General features: G+C 36.2%; 1 protein-coding gene across 1 annotated transcript in view; it reads right to left on the minus strand.

Moving 5' to 3' along the window:
- Positions 1-3,296: 3,296 nt before the first annotated feature.
- Positions 3,297-17,364, minus strand: part of si:dkey-26i13.8 (kinesin-like protein KIF19) — a 74,949-nt gene continuing 60,881 nt past the window's right edge. The window contains exons 18-21 of the mRNA XM_039774902.1: positions 15,871-16,392; positions 14,076-14,241; positions 5,945-6,064; positions 3,297-4,171 (exon numbers count right to left, since the gene is read on the minus strand). Coding sequence (XP_039630836.1) covers positions 4,035-4,171; positions 5,945-6,064; positions 14,076-14,241; positions 15,871-16,392 — 945 coding nt within the window. The 3' untranslated portion in view covers positions 3,297-4,034. The remainder of the gene's footprint in view (positions 4,172-5,944; positions 6,065-14,075; positions 14,242-15,870; positions 16,393-17,364) is intronic.

The following is a 17,364-nucleotide window of genomic DNA, read 5'->3' on the forward strand; positions in this document are numbered from 1 at the left end:
CCTGGAAATGTCAGAGCTTGGAATGTTAGATTTCTTGCTAAGTAAAATGCTTTCTTACACTCACAATATCCAATTCTGAGACTAAATTGTATTCACTTGGTTTGTGATGGAATTTCCACTGTAAGAGAAAAAGAAAGAAACTGTGACACCCTGACTTCATTTGTACCAGCATATTTTAGATTTGAAAACGAGATCATATATAACATTTAACTTTGGGTTTTGTTCTATAAAAACAGGTTATAATATGAGAGGTTTTGTTTCTTATACATAGGACTTTTAATATAACTATTAATATAATATTTAACAGGTTTGGGACTTTACATAAAAATTAATTTGGAGGTGTGCTTCTGGAGTAACCCATTTATCTTAAGCTGGTTGGTGAAAATGAAAATATATTTAAATATGTTATGTAAATTAGCCTAACTTATTAAAGGAAGCTTTTCTGTTAAATCTTAAGCCTGCCATGACACTTTGAAGAAGGTAAAAGGGGGCACAACCTATAGATGCAAATAAAGGACAGCCATGTTTGAATTTCACATATAATGATAGTTCAAGACTCTTCTTTATTTAGCATTTCCCGTAACACTACCTTAATCTGGGAACTTAACAGGTGCTTCATATTACTGTACATAAAACCAGAAAAAAGCTGAGACTTTAATCATGCCGATCTGGAGAACAAAGGGACATCAAATGTTGCCTAAGGTCCTTGCCAGGGAGTCAAAAAAATCTATTGTCAAACCCAAACCAGAGCCAGAGGAGAAAGTCAGAAAACAAAAAAAAAATATATACTAGGTTTAAATCGCAAGGGAAAAAGTTTGAAACTGTTTAAAGTTTATCCACAAATTTGGATGATCTTAAAGTCAAGTTCTTTTGTATGTGTTGTGACGTATGCAGCCCAAGATGTCATTTCATTGAACTGAAGACCCGACTCTCCCCGTCAACCAATGGTCAAAATTCTTGTCTTCAATTCAAAAGTGTGACCCCATTTGAAGGGGCATTGCTGGATTTTTCAACTTCTTAACTATGAGTTTGTCATTCCCACTTTTGATGCCTCCTGTTTTTCTCTAGCACTCAAGAGAAAAACTCTGATCTTGCATTTCTCTGGTGGTGTTCAGTCGAGGGGGCTCCAATCTTTGTTGAGACACTGCCTTGTTCCCCTTTTCAGGTCTTAGTCTTCTTTGATATTGTATTCTTTGTATTTTTGATTTTTGATTGTGTTTGTCCGAGTCATGTTTCAGCCAGGGGTTCAGCATCATGTTTGAGGTTTCTTTTGTGCATTTTTGATTCTTTAATTTATGTGCATTATTTTTGTTTTTGATTTTGTTTATGTACGTAAGATGCCTGTTATGTTGCATGTGTTTTGCTCCTTGGGCTCTGCGGAGCTTCATTGTATTGAAGAGCATTTTGTGAAGAATAAATCTTTTATTTTATAAAGATTCTTTGAGGCCCATTTGAATCTAGCTGGGGATCTTGGTGTTTTCTCCCCCTAGTGGACATTATTGGAAGTGTTTTTGATATCTTTGGGACTTATTGACAGGTGCTTGTCTGTGACAGAATTTCATTCCTTCATAAGTGACATCAAATATACATTCAAATTTAAAAAACTTTATGCTCCACCCAATATTGTGGAATTCAGAATTACAAATAATTTAAATATTAAACATGTATAAAATGTATGATTTTACAAGTGGGTGGCTCCAGCTGGCTTGTAAGTAAAAGGGGAGATTAAAATGAATTACTAAATACCTCATATTACAGGATAACCTAGGAAGATGATGGATTTAGACCTGTCTGAAATCAGGACCTTCTTACCCAATGGACCAAAATCAAGCCCATTATCCCGACCCCAAGATAAATCTCACAAGCCTTTCTGCCATGTCTTTCTTCTCACATCTGAAATGCTGAGAATATAAGTACCAGAAATCACACCCATGATATTGTCCATCCATTACCCAACCCGCTATATCCTAACTACAGGGCCGCAGGGGTCTGCTGGACACAATCCCAGCCAACACAGGGCGCAAGGCAGGAGCAAATCCCCGGGCAGGGCACTAGCCCACTGCAGGGCACACATATGCACACACACACACACACACTAGGGATAATTTAGGATCGCCAATGCACCTAACCTGCATGTCTTTGAACTGTAAGAATTAATAAGAAGAAACAGCAGCAACCCCTTTATAGTGGAAACCATGTTAAAATAAGCAATGCAGCATCTTTAATTAAAGTTTTAATATATGGATTGTATAAGTGTGCAATACCTTTGGTTACAAGATCTTATTAAAAGTAAAAAAAAATAAAAACCTGACTTGAGCTTTAAATCAACAAAATCTAAAATTTCAATAAGCACTTCTAAACTTTTGATGTGCGCTGAATTCAAAGTTATTCAGTACTAGCCATGTACCCAAAGTGGAATAAAGTGAGGGTTTGGTCACTAAATAAAGTTCCCAAAAGGAAAATGATCTGAACAAAAGCTAGCCTACAGACGTCTACTGTACAAATTAGGGATCTGCTTAACATTTGGTGGAGAATAGCTGTAGGTTCAGCTGCGGATCTGGATACCGGACAAATACACATTCAGATTTATACAGCATATTACATGACTGTTATTATTATTATAGAAGAAAGAATTCAATCCAGTGAATTACATTTATTCAAATTATTCCCTGTATTCACGGTTCTGGCTATTCACATATTTATAATGTTTCAATAGCTGCCGCAATTCAGTTTGTTATTTCATTTCCAAAAGTACAGAATTTGTACTTTTTTAATATTTGTAAATGTATGTACTGTATGTGCATTGAGCCTCCACAGACAACTAAGGCCATCTAGAATCACCAACTAACCCAACACACACACACACATATATTTCAGAACAGAATGCCAAAATCCCATGCAGACATGGAGAGAACACAAAAAGACAACACAGACAACAACCAAGCACTGGACTTGAACCGAGGGCATTGGATCCATGACACCATGTCGTTTCCTACAAATGTAAGATCTTTTCCCAGGGAGCTCTCAGGGATTATTAAATGCAAAACATAATGTACACTTTTGAATATTTCACTTTATTTTTTATTTAGTGATGTCAACTAAAAGAGTAACACAAGCATGGCACTGCCATACTTCCCATTAAAAGGTTAGGATCAATGGAAACAAAGAAATTAAGTTTATATAAATCTATCCACTTATCTTTCTATAGTGCCTTTCATATCTATCTGTCTTTCTAGTATTGAAATTATGACAGTGAGCATGGAGTATTTTATTGGGTTTATTCAGTAAGTGCATGTTTCTTTTTTACATTTTAAGAGTGTTATTTATACATATTATACAAATCTTAAAATATATATATTAAAAATGTACAGACATAGAAAAAGATGCATTGTAATAGAAAACCAATAATAAAATACAGTACATTACAGTTTCTATAGAATAGTGCAGGCTGAATAACAGATCCATTCCTATATTTACATACAGTATCTTTATAAAATATTGTAAATGAGCTGCATACACATGCTTTCTATACTGAAAAGATTTCCAATTCAATTCTAAGAAATGAGGCTTTATACCCTCTATTATTAAAAATATAAAACCGAGAATCATTAATAGTTCTTTTCAGTTACATTTTCATAAAGGGTGTCTTTGAAATAATAGAGCAGTGGTGTTGCATTATTAAAATTTGAATTCTTAAATGACTGCAGTACTGTGGACTTGAATCAGTATGTGTGCAACTACTCTGTAGAAGAGAAGAGTTAAATAATGTGCTGAAGTGAATGGACAGCATTTTAAACAAAGGTTTGTATCCAAGTTTGGCAAATAAAAATTGCAGTGACAGGTGAATGTAACACTAGTAATAAGAAATAACAAGAACTGCGTAATGATTACTGATTACATGACTAACTGCCCTACGTCTGAGACACCCCATGTACAGCATTAGTTTATAAGATGCAGGAGTTAAACCTTACAAAATAAATTTACAAAAAGGTCATTCCTTTAATTATGCTGTGTGTGTGTGCAGTTGGGACAGCTCACTTCTTGTTCTTGGTGTGAAGTTTACTGTTGTGTTCAGGTCCTGCTCTGCGGTTTCTCATCAGTTCGTTGTGTGGTCTTTTTGAATTTCCAGGGTTTGGCAACAGATGGTTTGTGTTGTAGGCTTCTGTGGGTCCTAATCAATATTAAGAACAATTAAATAAATAGTAACACAGGCACGACCAGCATAAGTCTGTATGGTAGTTTAATTCATTATTGTGAAGTTATTTTCTCCTTAGCATTTTAACTCTTCATCTCATAGATGGTCTTTGAAATAGCAGATAAGACGTTTAAAATAACATTTCACTGAAGAGGCTGCACTGCACAATTCTCAGTTGAAGATGTGTACTGTTCACACAAATAATTCACTAAAAGCCAAAATAAAATGTAAAGAGAATACAGTGCGGCATTTGTGGGGTCCAAAAGATGTGGTTTTGGTTTGATTGGTGGGACAGCACTTGCCACTAAACATGGATATTTGAACTGGCAGTGCCACCCTGTTTGAGTACAGACACCTTTCATATTACTGCTTTGAATCATTTTGTCACAGTTAGGGAACAATGTGCTGATGACTTTAAAAATATCTGGAGAATAGTAACAGCAACATCTCAGCTAATAATCAATTGCGGTATGTCACGTATACCTAATATCACAGAAGGAACACTGGTTAATATTTGAAGATGTGTGTAAATTGATAGATTGTAAGTAGTAACAAGCCTTCTAATTTAATAATTTGTCTTAAATGCGAAATCTTACAATAAAATTAATTAACAGAAGCAGTCTGATGTGTGCCAAGTACGTATTTTTCCAAAAACAAAGATGCTTTGCAGATTAAAGTTTAATTAATTTCAATTCAACTTACTCTCATTGAGGGTATTTCCTCTTATGAGGCCAGCACGCTATAAAATAATTCCAAACCTATTATAAAAAAAAATACTTGGTATGTGCAAAATAAACACATAATGTTGAAACATCAGCAGAGAGTCCCGCTAGCTAAACTAAAACCAGGGTGGGGCTCCTTACCACACACAGGGCTTCTCTTTCATGTGTCACCCTATATATATATTTATTACGCAGAAAATGAAGAATCATACCTTGATTCAAAGATTTAAGTTCCCGTTCCCCAACTAGGCAAAAAATAGGCCAGAAATGTGCACAATATACACAAAATCATCCACTCTGTAGAGAAAAATCTCTGGAATACATTTGTTCAAAATCAAACTTTATCATTTTCCAATGCTAATAGCTGAGTTGAGGTGTTATTGAATTATGGTTTCCACAGACTTCTATCCCGACACAAAGACAGATCTCACTGAGAAGACAGTCAAACTCTGTTCAAGGATGCCAACACTGTGTAAAGTCTAAAGTGTGTTTATTAAAGTCCTGACACCATCAATAAGCTACATATACTTGAGGTATCTGTGGGGAAGAGTAAAAACTGCAGGCCGGGAGCTCCCTAATACCATCATAAGGAAAAATGCCCTATGCTATAGTCCTGAGATCCTTAGAGGCACATGGCACACTTTCAAAAAATGAAGGTTTTGTACAAGTAGCATTGCATAAATAATAAAATACAAACTAAGATTCAAACTATATACAGACAGCAGCAGAGCTGGAAACTCAGCTCAAGTCCCTTATATTCTGAGACAATTTCACTTCCATTCTGCAATATACAAACATACTTTCATTATACAATATAACAGCTCATAATTAATCTAAAGTAAACCTAGGGTAGTTAGAGTTATGTTAGATGACATAATATTTAAGAAAAAATATTTCAGGCATCATTTTTAAATGATGAATAAAGCTTAATAAAACAACAATTCTTCTAAAATAGAAAAGATTGGAGTTTCAAATGTGAAAGATTCAGAAGCCAGGCAAAGTATTTTGGAAATAATAAAATACACACCTTTGTTAATACCTCTGAATCGCTTTTGGACAATGTGTCCCTTTTTTCCTTCCGCATTATTCTGATAGATATTGGATGGAGGCGTATCTGTTACTTGAAGGATCTGCAAATGAGATTCACCTAAAAAAAAAAAAACAGCTTACTCACAATAATTCATTTAAGCACTCCAGCAGGGCGATGATTTGGCTATTTCACCATACTTGTGCCCAGGCTGTTTAAATAGTGCAACTTGAGCGGCTATCATTCCTTCCACATTGCAAAGAGATTTTTGACAAGTCACTTGGCTCATCTACTGTAAAAAGCAAGCGTGGGTGTGCCCTGTGAGGGACTGGCATCTCAGCCACAGCAACAAATTGCACTGCTAGAAAAAAGTTTGGGTCCCATTAACTTTAAAACAGGCCCGACATGGTGGTGGTGGCTTCAGCAGGGGATGAACGGATGGGTGGATATTAAAAATATACTTTCATAGTGGGCATTAAAAAAATATTGTGGCAAGTGGCTGGGGGTGGTACCCAGCTGGGATGCCCAGAAGGACCGGAGGAGGGTTTTCTCCTCCTCCAGACCATGAGGGGGCAACCGCCCTGGTGGCTTTGGGGACCACGGGAACAGAGCATGGAAGCTCAACCCTATAGAGGCCCATGGTCACTGCCAGGGGGGGCCCCGATGCCTGAAGAGCCCTGGTCCTCAGCACTTCTGCCACACCCAGAAGTGCTGGGGGAAAGACGACCAGGGACACCTGGAGTGCTTCCGGGTGCACAGCCAGCATTTCTGCCACACCGGAGAGTGCCAGCAGTCACTTAATGGGAGGCACCTGGAGCACATCTGGGTGGGTATAAAAGGGGCCGCTTCCCTCCATTCGATGGTTAGAGTTGGGAGGAAGAGAGACAGAGTCTGGGAGAAGAGGAGGGCCCAGACTTTGGGGGAGTATTGGGGTTGTGTGTCACTTTGTAAATAATAATAATGTATAACAGACGTGTGTTGGGTGAACTATTGGTGTCCGCCTGTCTGTGTCCGGGACAGACTCCACAATATACATATAGGCAATTAAGGAGAAATATTATCAAATAAAACCTAAGCAGGCACATATTACTGACCCCCAAAGGTCATGCGAAAAGACAATTTCCCCTTGGGGATTAACAAAGTATATCAAATCAAAATCAAAAATATGATGACGATATATTGTTCAGTAAGAATAGTTTAATACTTTGTTCAACTACAATCAGCAAAAATTGATTTATCTGAGGTAATCATTTTTCAGATAATTGGCATTTATCCCAGTGGTAACTCAGTGATTCATAGCACAGCACGACACTTGAGGTGTTTCATTAATGCAGAGATTGAGTAGCCAATTCCAGATTAAGCCTCAATTTTTATCTACTGCTAAATTCTCACAATTTTCAAGAGTATCTGCCCAACTTAACGACTAAAGCAGCAGGGACGACGTTTACAATGTTTATATCTTTATTATATCTAAATTAAGGAGAGTTAATATACTATTCAGTTTTACTTTCTTTATGATTGTAACTCTTCTACTTCTTGTAAAACACTTTGAGCTAAAGTTTTGTATCAACATGTACTAAATAAACAAATGTTGTCATATAGACAACATGGTCGGTTAAAGTTCAATATCCAAAGCACTATATCTGGAAGTTGATCTAATTTCTATACAGTTAATTATTAAAGACTTGGAATAATTAATACTGGTTTCCAATAAATTTGTGGTTGATCAAAAAATTGTAATACAGTACTGACTTCTAGGCCCTTAAATGACTTGAAATATTCAAACACATGTAGATCTAGTGAAAGTAGTATTAGCTGTCCTATATTAAAATCTGTTGAGAAATCCAAACACTGGGGGAGCTGAGGTGTGAGTTATTATTATTTTTTTAAAGCAACTGAATAAAACAGCAAAAAAGACTGAGCAACCTATTCCTTTACCTCCCCAAGGCACAAAGAATGGCATTTCTTCAGACGTGTAATCTATCAGAATATACTTTTTAATAATCACATTTCATAGGTTTAAAAAATAAATGGTCAGGACCAGTCATATGCTATCTGGGTGTCATTAAACACAAGGCAAGAACCAGCCATGGTCCATTAATGTGATCATTTACAAAAGCATTTACAGTATACAACACATATTATTTTTCCAGAAAAAAATAATTAGTGGCATCATTTCTAATAATTGGAAGTAAAATAATTTGAATTAACAAACATACTAATGAAAAATCATTTTTGTTAACTGTATTCCAGTCATTTTTGTTACTGATTTTTATTCACTGCACTGGCATGTATGATCTTCTGACTCCGTCCTTATCACTGACTCATAGACCTGCTACAACATCTCTCAGAGTACACACATTCACTTTTGTGCCCTCCAGCACTGTGGGACTGCGTTCCTGGACTAATCTTTAAGGCTTCATTAATCTTCACATTCAACTCACACATGTGTACTAACTCTGATGCATTGCTTTTTGGACGCGTTATTTGCGCATTTAATTATTATAGAAATGGCTCTGCTATTTCTACTCTACAGATACTGAAGCTATGATGTTGTCTGCTAGTTCTACAAATCAATTAATTCCTATAAACACTAGGATTATATATTTTAATTCTGATTTGATGTTGTGACTTAGCTTGCTTTTCAAGAGTCTTATAATTTTGTTACAAAGTGTTACTTACATTGTGGTTTTTTTTCTTAATTTTTGTAACACTTTTTAATGGTGCTCACTGTGAGTGGCTTTCAAGTATATGATTTAAAATTGTTTAATTGATTATGGATGTGTAATGATCCTACGATATTACAGGACTTCAATTGCAATTTACTTTAATAGCATTTTTACTGTCTTTGTATTTACACAGTATTTTCATATGGTTTATTATGACAAACAAAATCAGTGATACTATTCTGCCCATTTATCTTTCAAGTCATATTACTACTACATATTATGTATTATGATATTTCTGTCATAGAATCGACATGCCTCATATGCTACAGTAGTAGCCCTGCGGGGGAGAGCAGCTAAACTTTGACTCTAAATACCGTATAGACGTGCTTACAGATAAGTTCTCCTGCAGATAAGTCGGGAATTGATTTATCGTATAATTTCTGGTATTGTATAATGTCGGTCGTATAAGTCGAATGCGGAAAACTCACACTATTGGTACAAAGGATTATGATATGCTAACGCTCACCTTTGAGAGTAACCACGGAGCACACCGCTTTTTTTTTTTTGTGTATTGTGCCTACGTGACCACACGGTAATACCCGAACTATTCTGAAACAACGTTTGCTCTGATTTGTGTTTTTTGTGTCTCACACCCTCATCCACCTTTATCGTAATAGAATCCCTTATCTACAATGGAGTGTTTGATCAGAAGAAAATATGAAGCTGGTTTTAAATTAAAAGTTGTTGAAGTAGCAAAAGAAATTGGCAACTGCGCTGCTGCAACAAAATTCAATGCGTCTGAGAAACTGATGCGAGATTGGAGGAGGCAAGCAGATGTAAAAAAAAGAAAATTAAGTGTGGCATTTTAGAACGGGTGTATAAGTCGGGGTTAGAATTTATAATCGATTTTTCAGGTTTCAAGACCCGACTTATATGTGAGTATATATGGTAAACCAAAGGACTTCAGCTCCCACTGAAGTTTATTTTCTCCAATAACATTAAGATTTTTAATTGGCCAAAGATTTTATTTGATTCGTTTTCTGTTATGGTGATTTTTCCTACATTTCTTACATATTTTTCAATTATTGTCTCACTGTAAATAGTAGAATGTAATTTATCTCAATATTACTGTTCATTTCTCCTTTCTGTTTTATATCTATTTGGGTGATCTAAGCCAGTTTTCAGTACAGATCACTAGGTCACATTAAATTGAACCAAACTGAAATATCAGAACTCTGCACCGCCTTGTATGACCAGGTACAAACATGTGAGAGTGACCTGTAATTCCTATTCAAGTGACCCTGAACTGGATTAAAAAAGGGATGGATTGTTGGAGAATTTGTTGTGAATTTTAAAGAAACGATGGATGGCACAAGTACATTACAAAATAGCAAAGCCTTAGCGTGCCAGTTCACAGAAATCTAGGCAACAAGCACAGGAAGTGATAAAGCATCTTCTATTTTTGCAGACATTTTATCAAAAATGAACACACTGTAATTTGTGGGTCTGATCTTGACAAAGGAGCATATTCACAGAGAAAGAAAAACAATATTTATTTTTATTTTCTTACTTGGTGCTCTGCAACAAAACTTAAATTACACAATCATACATTTCTTTTTTGGATTTAGGGCTGAATTCTCAATCTTTTTTTGTTTTGTTTCTACAGAGAGGTAAGATCAAAGTTTCAGATTATCCGTAAGCATCTTTAAATAAGTTGAGTGCTCAGCAGTGAGCTCTAAACTTCATGGTTGCCAGTTCATTTTCTACCTCCAAGTTAATGTGTGACTCTAAATGATTCAGTGTTCTTGCATTTGCTCTATTTTTAGAAACAGCATATAACAAATTATGCTATAACTATGTACTTGTACCTGTGAATTATACTGTATGTATTACAGGAATGAGCCATACAGCATAAAGTTTATTTGTATTGAAACCGTGCAGTATATTGGCAAGAAAAAAATCAGCTTTTAGACTCATGAAATCTCATGACATCTGGTACAAAGATCAGTACTAGCCAATCATGACTTAAGGGTATTGACAGTTGGCTAATAAGCAGATGTTGTATTTTAGTCATCAACTGTGAACAAAAGAAAGCAATTTCTGCAAAAACCAATCAATGTGTCTGTACTGGCAAAGTAGGTCATATTGACCTACTTATAATGTGCTCAGATTAACATATAAAGACAGAGGCTTCATTAGCAGAGGCAATCAGAAGCTGTTATGGGAAAGTAGGTCACCTTAATTTTGGATCTGCTAACATTTTATGCTATGAAATGTCAGGAACATTCTTTGCTGTTTTATACTGCTGAATACTGCTATACATTTAACATTCTATTACTGTATAATCAAATTTCTTGTACACAGTTGTCCAGGTCAGGTCTAGCTCCCTGTAACCCTGATTTGGCGAACTGAATTTGGCAGAATTGAGAATGCTAGGTTACGTTAAGCAGTAATAGGCTATATTATGCTATGTTAGGCCATACTGTATTATACTAGGCTGTGGTAGGCTCTATTTGTGAATGTTAGGCTATGCTATAAAGATGTCGTCGTAAACTGTGTTCTGAGATTTTTCAGGTAAGGAGGACAGACATTTCAAAGTACCAAAGAGTGCACCAGAGAGTGGCAACAGGTTTCATGCTCATTAGCACATGTAAGTAAAAGCTTAACTGTATTCTATACATGTGACAATGATGAACCACTAAACCAGTGTTATGCTATGTTAGAAATGCTGGATATATATCAAGTTAATCCAGCATTTGGGACTGCCAACATTGTTGCCAAATCAAGATTAGGAAGAACAATGAAATAGCAGACAAAATACAAGGGAGAGAAAAAGAACAAAAACACCGACAAATAAAGTAGAAAATAAAAAACCTATGCCATTGCTTTTAGAGAATATAATCAATACTATCATTTCTCCTCCTCCACTACATTACCTATTCCAACTTTGTTTGACTTTGGAGTTGGAGGCCCTCTTAAGTTATGCCTTGGAGTACCTCTGGCACAGAGAAGACTTCAGAGTTATAATCCTTTCCACAGAGACTGAGGCAAATGATAAACTTCTACTAAGCCTGAGTAGCAGGGAAATGTTTCTTCCCACTAGTGGCCATGAAGAATACAACATCTCTAGGGCTTACCCTGAGTCAAACACCTGCCTGTGCGGCACCCAAGTTGGGAAAGAGTCTGCCTGCCAGAATGTTTACTGCCATAGCCTTTTTTCTATCCACCTGTTTCCCATAAAATCACATTCCTAAAAAGTGAAATAAGGGCTGAATGGTATTTCACGGAATTATTCCAAAGGAAAAACACAGCCAAGTCTAAACTTCATGAAGCTGATTACTTTTTACTTGGGCTTGTTCCCTACCTTTAACATAATATTGTCCGGATGGGCACAAACTCCCCATTAAAAGTAGTCTTTATGATACTCATTATTTTTATCTTGAGCCATAAACAAGTAGAAATTAGTAACAGACTTTGAAAAAAAATGGTAATGGGACATTTTAGTAGTTTTCTATTAAATGTGAGTACACGATTATCAATTACTGGAATGAGTGCATACAAAATACTATCATAATCCACACATCTGGTTGCATTCGGCATGCTTCTTGGATTAGATGGTCTCACAAATACATTAGCAGACATTCAAGCATTATATTAGAGCATAGTCATAACAATATCTATAGTCAAAATCCATAGTCAAACAAGAAGTTATCATTGTTAAAAAGTACAAAAGGACAGTGGGGGAAATAAAATGTTGATGCGTTCACTACTTATTTCAGTGAACATTGGTATTAACTCAAGAAATCCACAAATATAAAGAATCCAGCAGACCTCCATGACCCTGTGTTATGATATAGCGGGTTGGGAAATGACTGACTGACTGACTGACTGACTAAAGAATTCACAACATTAAAGGCCATAAATAAAGGAATGTGAAATAAAGTGGAATGACACAGGCAAAAAGAATTGAACACACTAAGGAAAAGCAGTACACCAAGGCAAGGAACCGGCTGAAATCTGCAAGTAGTTACAAAGTAATTCCATCTCCTATCTGCGCAAATTGATATCAATTGGGTTAGTACATATTGATGGGTTATAAAAAGGTGTTTTGCTACCAAGGTGTCACCCAAGAAACATCTCTTGATGGGTAAAAGCAAAGAGCTCTTCCAAGACAATCGCAATCTGATTGTTGCAAACCATATCAATGGAACTGGTTACAGACATACTGTATTTCAGAACTTCCAAATTTTCTGGTAAGCATCATTGGCGTCATTATCCACAAGAGGAAGAAACATCACTCCACCATCAACCACCACTCACAGCAGCTCCTCGCAAAAATTCTGACCAGAGAGTCTGAAGGAGAGTCAGAAGAGTAGCCCAAGAGCCAAGGACCACTCAGAAAGAGCTCCAGAAAGACTTGGAGACAGCAGGTACAATTTTTACAGTATCGGCTGCGTGTGCTCCAACCCTCTCTCTCTATTGTGCCTACGTGACCATACAGTAATACTTGAACCATTCTGAAGCAACGTTTGCACTTATTTGTGTTTTTTGCATCTCACACCATCATACACCTTTATCGTATCTACAAAGGAGCATTTGATCAGAAGAAAATATGAAGCTGGTTTTAAATTGAATGTCGTTGAAGCAGCGAAAGAAATTGGTAACTGCGCTGCTGCAACAAAATTCGATGTGTCTGAGAAACGGATACAAGATTGGAGGAGGCAAGAAGAAAAAAAATTAAATGTTGCATTTTCGAATGGGCGTATAAGTCGGGTCTGATTTTATGATCGATTTTTCAGGTTTCAAGACCCGACTTATAAGCGAGTATATATGGTAAGTAATGGCTAAGTTGCCTTATTGTCTCTTCCACAAATTTTTTAAAAGTCTACAGGGTTTTCTTTTAGTATTTTGACCAGATTCTGAAGGCTCCATCTTGTGCGAAGACATGCTTTTTGATTTTTTGCTGAGTGCACTTAATAAGTAAGAAAGTTTCTGTTGGATCAACTATATTGATACCTTCAAGAATTTGAAGACATAGATTAGGCCGGCATGTAGCCTTCTCTCCTCTAGACTAAAGAGGTTCAGTTCCCTTAGCATGTAAGAATGTCCAGCTTCCAGTGTTCTTATGTCTTTTCTTTAGCATAATAACCACAAGTTTACATGTGTATCATTACAGTATCATTCAGTTAGCTGCTTAGTAAGTGAGAACAAGATTTATGAGAACAAAGAGATTTGTATTCTTTAGCAGGAATCACCATCAATGGAGGGGAAACAGTAAGTTCAAAATTTACATCTATCAAAATTCCCAATGGACTGTCGTGAAAATGTAGAGAGTTTGCCTTGTTGAAGTTTAACAATTGCATGTTACATTATAATTCCTCCAAAAACATCACAAAATATATTGACAGTAACAAGAGTATTCGGCACTACTGGACAAAACAACATGTAAATTTCTTACATACCTGAATGCTGGTTGTTTGGATTACTGGACTTTCCACTGGGTGAGGCTGTAGGCACACCAATGCGTTTTGATGGCAGATAGGGACTGTTGTTTTGCAAAGTCTGCAGAAGTTTATTGTTATAAGTGATCTCTTGAATGCGAGTTCCAGAGGAGTGCCTCTTTGGTTTCTAAAGAGGTGGCAATAAGAAAATACATGCTTTATTACCAATAGAATTTCCTTATTTCATGTGTTTTTTTAATTAATAAAGCTACACACATTAACTTTCTCTATCAACTAGAAATAACAATCACTAATTATGCATGAATGCTTTTCTCTCAATAATTTATGCTTTCAATTTTATGACTGCTTATATAATAAAACACACTATAGTGCACTGCTGAGGCATACTGTCAAACAACCTTTGGACCAGTGCTGCTCACATCATGCATATATGCTGCCCTAATTCTGAACCCTCTGTATAAGGACAGCACCAAAATGAAACTATCCAGTAGATTAGCTGTTATCACTGCTGCTTTATGGATTCCAAGCTCTGGCCTTGAATTCTGCACCTGGATGTTGTGTGTGTAGACTTTATACCTGCTTTCTACACCTGCGTGGGTTTTAGTCCCACATCCCTAAAAAATGCAGGTCATGTCAACTTGTGATACTAAGCTGGCCTTCTGTGAGTGTGATGAAGGCTTCACAACCTTAGAACCCTGAGTAGGATTAAGGGAGTTTGAGAATGTGATGTTCTGTTACAGTAAAATAAATGGCAGATATTGTCAGAATGCTTGTATTATATTTCTTTCAGGAAAAAGTCAGCCACAAAGTAAAAATACAGTTTTAAATAAAAATAAAATGTAAAATAGCTGACATGAACTCTAAGACAAAGGTAACATCATGAATATTATTACCAGATCTGTCCCAAAATATTTTTTTGTTTGAATGCTTTTCCATAACTTTAATTGATTTCAAATGCTTGTTAAAAAATTAAAAAGAAAGCATTCATTCAATTTCATGAAAAATGTCCATCTGGTAAATGGAGATATTACTTGATTGACATCTTAATACAGGAATTTAATATATTATCACATAATATATTAGGATATTCAGGGATGTGGGGGGCAAGCTAGGAAATAATCTTAGATAAGGTGCTAGTCTATTACAAGACCCACTTTAGATCACTCAAATGGGGTCAATTCAGTAGTTGTGTTGGTATTGTCACATGTACAGAGTTCAACGTACAGTCATCAATGAAGCTAACATGTATGCTGTGGGTACACAGGAAAAAAATACCAGGATATTCTTGGAGAAACCCACAGAGAAAAGAAAGGGCATCCAGACTCTGTATGGAAAAGGCCTGGTATGGGATCCACAAGGCAGCAGTACAATCCACTACACCACAATGAGTAGCAGTCAGATTATTCAAATCTCCCCATGACAGTGTCTTGTCAAGCCATTATAAATTTTACAAAGAAACTAAAGACAGAGTGATGGACTTGCGAGTATGGTGTTATCAAGATAGACTCTGCTATTCACACTCTTATACTCGACTATACAGGTAAAGAAAAGGAGTTAATAGATGAATTAAAAATACTTTTTGAAATAAATTAATAACAAGTCTTCTCTGCCAGAAAGCAATAAATTGAAATATACGAGTCAAATCTTCTGTACTAACATGCTAAATGTTATGTCTCAAATAAGCTTACACTTTGTGCTGTCACTAATAAAGAAGGCACAAGGCAATTGAGTTTTGTCCTCTAAACAAATGTTTTGCCTTAGTGACCAAGCTCATGATATCTTTAATTACATTTACCCTTTGTACATTGACTTCAAAAGATGTTGAGCGTTTTTTCCATGGCTTTCTTTCAACAGTCTCGCCCCTGTTGTATGCTTTCCTTCTTTCTTTCTTAATGTTTGACTGTGAGCTGGCAATGGGCCGGATGAAAGTTTTTCTGGTGTCAAGATCCTTTGAGTACCCAACAGTAAGATTTTCAGCGCTGACTGATGGCTTTATTGCGGTGCTGGGAATTCTGTTGGGTTCAGACACGGCTCTCTCCAGGGATTCTTCCTCTACGCCTTCTAGAGAATACATGGATATTAGGCTTTTGCCGTGCCTTACAGGGACTCCAACTGTTGAGTCAATGGACTGGATGAGGGATCGTCTTTTTGCTGCGATAACGGAAATGCTTTTAGTGTCAGTGACAATGTCTTTCATTGTTTCCGGACTCATATATTGGCCTTTCAAAATGAGATCCAGTTGGTTATTCGTTGTGTCCAATGGAATTTTAAGCTGTCGACTCCCACTGTGCTCCTTTATGTTTAAAGAATGTTTTTTCTAGAATGTAAAAAGACAAGATTTATTTATCTGTTGAAGATCCTAACTTTTTAACTTTGTTGTTTAAGAAAGGTTACACTAGCACAAGAGCATTAACAAGCAAAAAGTCAAAGTTACCAAGCAAACAAATACTGCTTATTGTACGTTTTTGGGAAATCAGTATTTTTGCAGAATATTGTTATTATTTTATATGAGGTGAACAAATTCAGTCCTTTCGGGCCACAGTGCCTGCAGGTGTTTGTTTAAAGCCAATTTCTGCTGCTGAAGCAGTTAAAGCTCACATAACAGTTTAGTTAAACCCCGTTTTAAGATTCCCAGCTTTGAATTGTTTCTTTTAATGCCAAATGGTTACGTTCTTCATTTTTTATTACCTATGGTTTTTCTTAACCAGCTTTTGATTAACAATAAGATTCTAATGGCAAAGAAACCAGCAGCTCACCATCTACCCTGGTCCTATTTATGACTGTGTATTTATTATGAAGCATCTGTTTTAAAAAACTATTCATAAACAAATGGAGGAGAAAAAAAAAGTTTGGTCCACAAATGATTTGGATGATATAGTTTTAGAACAATCTACAATTTAAGAAAGTTTTGTTATCATGAATTACCGTATATACTCGCGGATAGGTTCTCCCGCAGATAAGTCGGGACTTGATTTTACAGTATAATATCTGGTATTTTATAATGTCACTCATATAAGTCAAATGCAGAAAACTCACGCTATTGGTCCAAAGGACTATGATATGCTAATGGCCACCTGAGAGAGAACTACGGAACACACTGCCTTTTTTTTTTCTGCATCAGCACGTACTCCTAACCTCTCTCTCTCTCTATTGTGCCTACGTGACAACACAGTAATACCTGAATTATTCCAGAGTAAAGTTTGCACTAATTTGTGTTTTTTGTTATCTCACACCCTCATTCACTTTTATTGTAAGAGCATCCCTTATCTACGATGGAGCGTTCGATCAG

This window comes from Polypterus senegalus, chromosome 13, assembly GCF_016835505.1.
Source record: "Polypterus senegalus isolate Bchr_013 chromosome 13, ASM1683550v1, whole genome shotgun sequence".
Taxonomy (NCBI): domain Eukaryota; kingdom Metazoa; phylum Chordata; class Cladistia; order Polypteriformes; family Polypteridae; genus Polypterus; species Polypterus senegalus.